The 5,000-nt window shown below is 41.7% G+C and overlaps 2 protein-coding genes across 4 annotated transcripts in view; one reads left to right on the top strand and one right to left on the bottom strand.

The window, feature by feature from the left end:
- LOC125034620 (mucin-2-like) overlaps positions 1-1,390 on the top strand; it is a 6,656-nt gene extending 5,266 nt beyond the window's left edge. The window contains exons 5-6 of the mRNA XM_047626521.1: positions 1-1,340; positions 1,373-1,390. The exon at positions 1-1,340 is cut by the window's left edge and continues 1,361 nt beyond it. Coding sequence (XP_047482477.1) covers positions 1-1,340; positions 1,373-1,390 — 1,358 coding nt within the window. The remainder of the gene's footprint in view (positions 1,341-1,372) is intronic.
- The window catches only part of LOC125034856 (phospholipid phosphatase-related protein type 2-like), a 19,652-nt gene that overhangs the window by 6,064 nt on the left and 8,588 nt on the right, over positions 1-5,000 (bottom strand). Inside the window, exons 9-10 of one of the 3 annotated variants that reach the window (XR_007115727.1) lie at positions 3,378-3,784; positions 2,783-3,307 (exon numbers count right to left, since the gene is read on the bottom strand). Coding sequence is in view for 2 of the 3 variants with exons in the window: in XM_047626891.1 (XP_047482847.1) it covers positions 3,446-3,784 (339 nt within the window). In the remaining variant the exon portion in view is untranslated. Of the gene's footprint in view, positions 1-2,782; positions 3,785-5,000 lie in introns of those variants that run through there. The other 2 variants (XM_047626890.1, XM_047626891.1) reach the window with 2 other exon arrangements.

The following is a 5,000-nucleotide window of genomic DNA, read 5'->3' as shown; positions in this document are numbered from 1 at the left end:
CTTACACACCCAGCATATCCACTGAATATACTGACACGCCCCGCATAGCCACTGAATATACTGACACACCCAGCATAGCCACTGAATATACTGACACACCCAGCATAGCCACTGAATATACTGACACACCCAGCATAGCCACTGGGTATACTGACACACCAAGCATAGCCACTGAGTATACTGACACACCCAGCATAGCCACTGAATATACTGACACACCCAGCATATCCACTGAATATACTGACACGCCCAGCATAGCCACTGAATTTACTGACACACCCAGCATAGCCACTGGGTATACTGACAAACCAAGCATAGCCACTGAGTATACTGACACGCCCAGCATAGCCACTGAATATACTTACACACCCAGCATATCCACTGAATATACTTACACACCCAGCATATCCACTGAATATACTGACACGCCCAGCATAGCCACTGAATATACTGACACACCCAGCATAGCCACTGAATATACTGACACACCCAGCATAGCCACTGAATATACTGACACACCCAGCATAGCCACTGGGTATACTGACACACCAAGCATAGCCACTGAGTATACTGACACACCCAGCATAGCCACTGAGTATACTGACACACCCAGCATAGCCACTGAATATACTTACACACCCAGCATATCCACTGAATATACTTACACACCCAGCATATCCACTGAATATACTGACACGCCCAGCATAGCCACTGAATATACTGACACACCCAGCATAGCCACTAAATATACTGACACACCCAGCATATCCAATGAGTATACTTACACACCCAGCATAGCTACTGAATTTACTGACACACCCAGCATATACACTGAGTATACTTACACACCCAGCATATCCACTGAATATACTGACACGCCCAGCATAGCCACTGAATATACTGACACACCCAGTATATCCACTGAGTATACTTATACACCCAGCATAGCCACTGAATTTACTGACACACCCAGCATATACACTGAGTATACTTACACACCCAGCATACCCACTGAATATACTGACACGCCCAACAAAGCCACAGCCAATGGAGACATCCCTTCCGCCAGCAAAATGTCGTCTGATTTACCCAGTACTACCAATTTCTACACAGATACATCTACTGAATCCACTGATATAGCCGGTATTTTCTCCAGAAGTACCTATACTGACGAATACTCTGAGTATACTGGCGTTACTAATGAATATGACAACACGGCCTTTGACAACACCGTCCTATCAACTGGCACGACTACATACATGACCACAGAAACTGCAAATGGGATTCCTCAAACTGACAGCGTCACAGAACATTTCAACGTGGTGGCAGAGCAGGCCAGTGTAACCTACGCAAGTTCCCCGTCCATCCGCAGAAAGCACGGTCGTTTTAAAAGACCGCGATATGTCCCCAGAAGAAAACTCTAGTGTAAGTGGGGAACACGTGAGAACCAGAGAAAATGCTGGAACAACTACAGAGGACTTTACTGTGATGTCACCAGACTTGGATGTATCGACTGACTCTGCAGAAAGGATTACTGTTCACCCAGAAATATTAGGTGTGACCCATGGCTTTGGCACGACTGCTCAAATCTATGATATAACTATAATAGATGATTTAACTATTGATTACAATGATAAGACGACAGAAAACCCAGAGCTACCAACTGACGTCACTGATAACCCCATCGCCAACATAGTTACAACTACTGATATCCTTACAGATACCATGGGTACCTCAACTGAGAAGACTATACATAGCACAGTTAGAGGAACTGATACATCCGAGGACAATGCAGTTATTACCACCGCTGAACCAACCATGACCTTAAACACGATCAGAGACACTCTGACCTCCAGCTATATAGAAATTACCACAAAGAACATAAGTTCAATAAGTGAAAGCACAATTTATGCTTCAGAACCAACCGTAGCGTTTCATCATCCCAATGAGTCGAATATCTACACTAATGATGGAGCCAAAACTCCCAACGATGCCATGGCTGATAAACCGGTATCTTTCGCTGAGGAGACCCCGCGCCGAGGGCAGACAACCGAGTCCACCAAATGGGAAGGAGTGCGTGATGAACAGGATCTGCTGGGCCAGGGAGAAGGCGCGTTTGGCCAAGAGGAGGAGGAAGAGCTCTTATTTCATGCTGTCCTCACCCCGCCGCCCTCTACGGAAAGGATCAATCCGGATGTGTTTTCCAATTTGTTCTTCCCGGGCAATCCTCTGGACTCGAAGGCTCCGGCCAAGGGCACCATCATCGACTTCTTCGATATCAGAAACCCTCTTCGACCTGCCATTCGCCCGCCCTTCCCCGACCTCTTCGGCCTCGACGGGCCTCTCCTGCGACCCGACCTCCAGCTGGTGTCTTGCGACGACGGAAGCAATGAGTGCATCCACTGGGCGCGCGGGGGAGGCTGCGAGTGCGCCCCCGACCGAGCCCGCCGCCAGTGCGAGTGGCAGATGTACGTCCAGGAAACGTGTCCTCGGTCCTGTGGTCTTTGTCCCTGAGGACCGTCGCCTTTGCGCTCATATATATTTACCATTTTATGTAAAGCTGTGATTGAATCATTATATCATATAATGAAATACCCTGCAAGTGCTATAAAATTATAACAAATGTGTGTAAAATATTCTTGGTCAACATTCTGACTCTTCGTCATATATTATTTTTTGTCTCCTGATAGTATAATATTTCACCTAAAAGTCTGGTCTTAGTGAAAATAATTCAGACTGTTAAAGTGCCTTTCGGCGGATAAGATGTAAATAAAATTTCTGACGCAATATTTCTTTTATTAACGAAATTTACATTAAATGATTTGGACAACGGAAGCCTACCATACTGACAACTAGTTAATAAATATATGGTATGAATAACAATCTTTACAGAAAAGTATGTGTAACTTTGATAATGCAACTTTAAAGATGTCAAACTAATCCTAATCTGACAGTCAAAGCCAATGATCATTATAATCATACAATGAATCAATCAAACACGACGAATCACTGTTGCGAGACGATCACATAAGTCCTTATACTTCTACTGTTAACCCTTTCCTCCCGGAGCGTCACACAGAGAGAGGGAAAAAAGGTAAGCTGATGAAAAATAAAATTCGGAAACATATCTACAAAGTGTGCGGAAGTTTTTATTCATTATTTAACTTTCGGGAGAGCGGTATGATGGACGCTACGAGAGTTTGCACTATCTATGAAACTATAGAAAAAAGGTCATTATGAAAAAGAGACAATAAATGTAATTAACAAATACAGAACAAAGAGAGCACATTGTAATTAACATTGTTTTGCATTTAACTGCTTGATAAGGTTAAAGTAAATCTACTCTTTCCATTACGACACTGCACGGGGCCAGAACTACATTTATATGTATATATGTAAACATGGAATTATATGTAAGTATACGTGTGTATACTTACGTATGTATTTATGAATGCCTATGCATGTCCATTTCTACATGTGTGTGAAGGTATTCTGGTTGTCTGTTTTTTAAATTATATCTAGGCGATGCATAACTAAATGCAAAACGCATCTGACAAGTGAACCTTAACAAGGGCAAAAACTCCACGAAAAGTAGACCTGTGATAAACTCCAGCGGAGCACCAGAACACCTCAGAAATAGGACGACGTCTCGGTGCGCGCGCGGGGGAGGGTGTCCGAGTCCCGCAGGTGGTGCGTCCTGGCGTAGTCGTCCCTCCGGCTGTAGGTGTCGTCGTATCTGAGGTCGTAGGCCGGGGCGCGAGGGGCGGGGGCCGGGGCGGAGTACCTGGGCGGGGCGAGATTGGCATAAGTAGCTTTTAATGACACCGTGAGAGGACGTGAACCAAGGGAAGAGGGAGGCAGGGGGGCAGGGAGAGAATACCTAAAACTAAACAGAAAACTTTTAGCAAGATTCTAGATTCATTCTCAGGCAGAAACATATGATTTGGAATTGTCTGCTGTTTTACCTGATCAAACACATGAATAAATAGAGGGCTAAATAACCAAATATGATATATGTATACACACCCACACACACAAATAATAAAAAAAAAAATATATATGTATATATATGTATATATATGCACATATATACATATATATACATATATATACATATATATACATACACACCCACACACACAAATAATAAAAAAAATATATATATGTATATATATGTATATATATGCACATATATACATATATATACATATATATACATATATATACATATATATATATATATATATATATATATATATATATATGTGTGTGTGTGTGTGTGTGTGTGTGTGTGTGTGTGTGTGTGTGTGTGTGTGTGTGTGTGTGTGTGTGTGTGTGTGTGTGTGTGTGTGTGTGTGTGTGTGTGTGTGTGTGTGTGTGTGTGTGTGTGTGTGTGTGTGTGTGTGTGTGTGTGTGTGTGTACATACATATATGTATATATACACACACAAATATATATATATATATATATATATATATATATATATATATATATGTATGTACACACACACACACACACACACACACACACACACACACACACACACACACATATATATATATATATATATATATATATATATACACATATATATACACATGCACACACACACACACACACACACACGCACACACACACACACACACACACAACACAAACACACATGTATGTGTGTGTGTGTGTACATACGTACATACATACATACATATATATATATATATATATATATATATATATATGTACTGTGATTATAGATATATCCATGTTATTATGGGGTAAATGTTATTCTATGGTATGATATTTTTTTCTATAAGTTTCAGATTCAGTGTCTCTCTCAAGATACAAATTATTTACACTGATGATATTTGATACACATGCGACCCAGATCACTGAGATGGTACGCACTGTTTCCTTCCAGATGCGTTTTTGAACAAACATCATCAGTTCACTCCCTTGAAATAAAGCCACGGTCCCAGGGGTACCCATCCCTTGCGTTTCT

The sequence above is a fragment of the Penaeus chinensis genome, chromosome 18, assembly GCF_019202785.1.
Source record: "Penaeus chinensis breed Huanghai No. 1 chromosome 18, ASM1920278v2, whole genome shotgun sequence".
Taxonomy (NCBI): Eukaryota; Metazoa; Arthropoda; class Malacostraca; order Decapoda; family Penaeidae; genus Penaeus; species Penaeus chinensis.
Note: the sequence above shows the minus strand (reverse complement) of the source record. Positions and strands in the feature narration are given on the sequence as shown.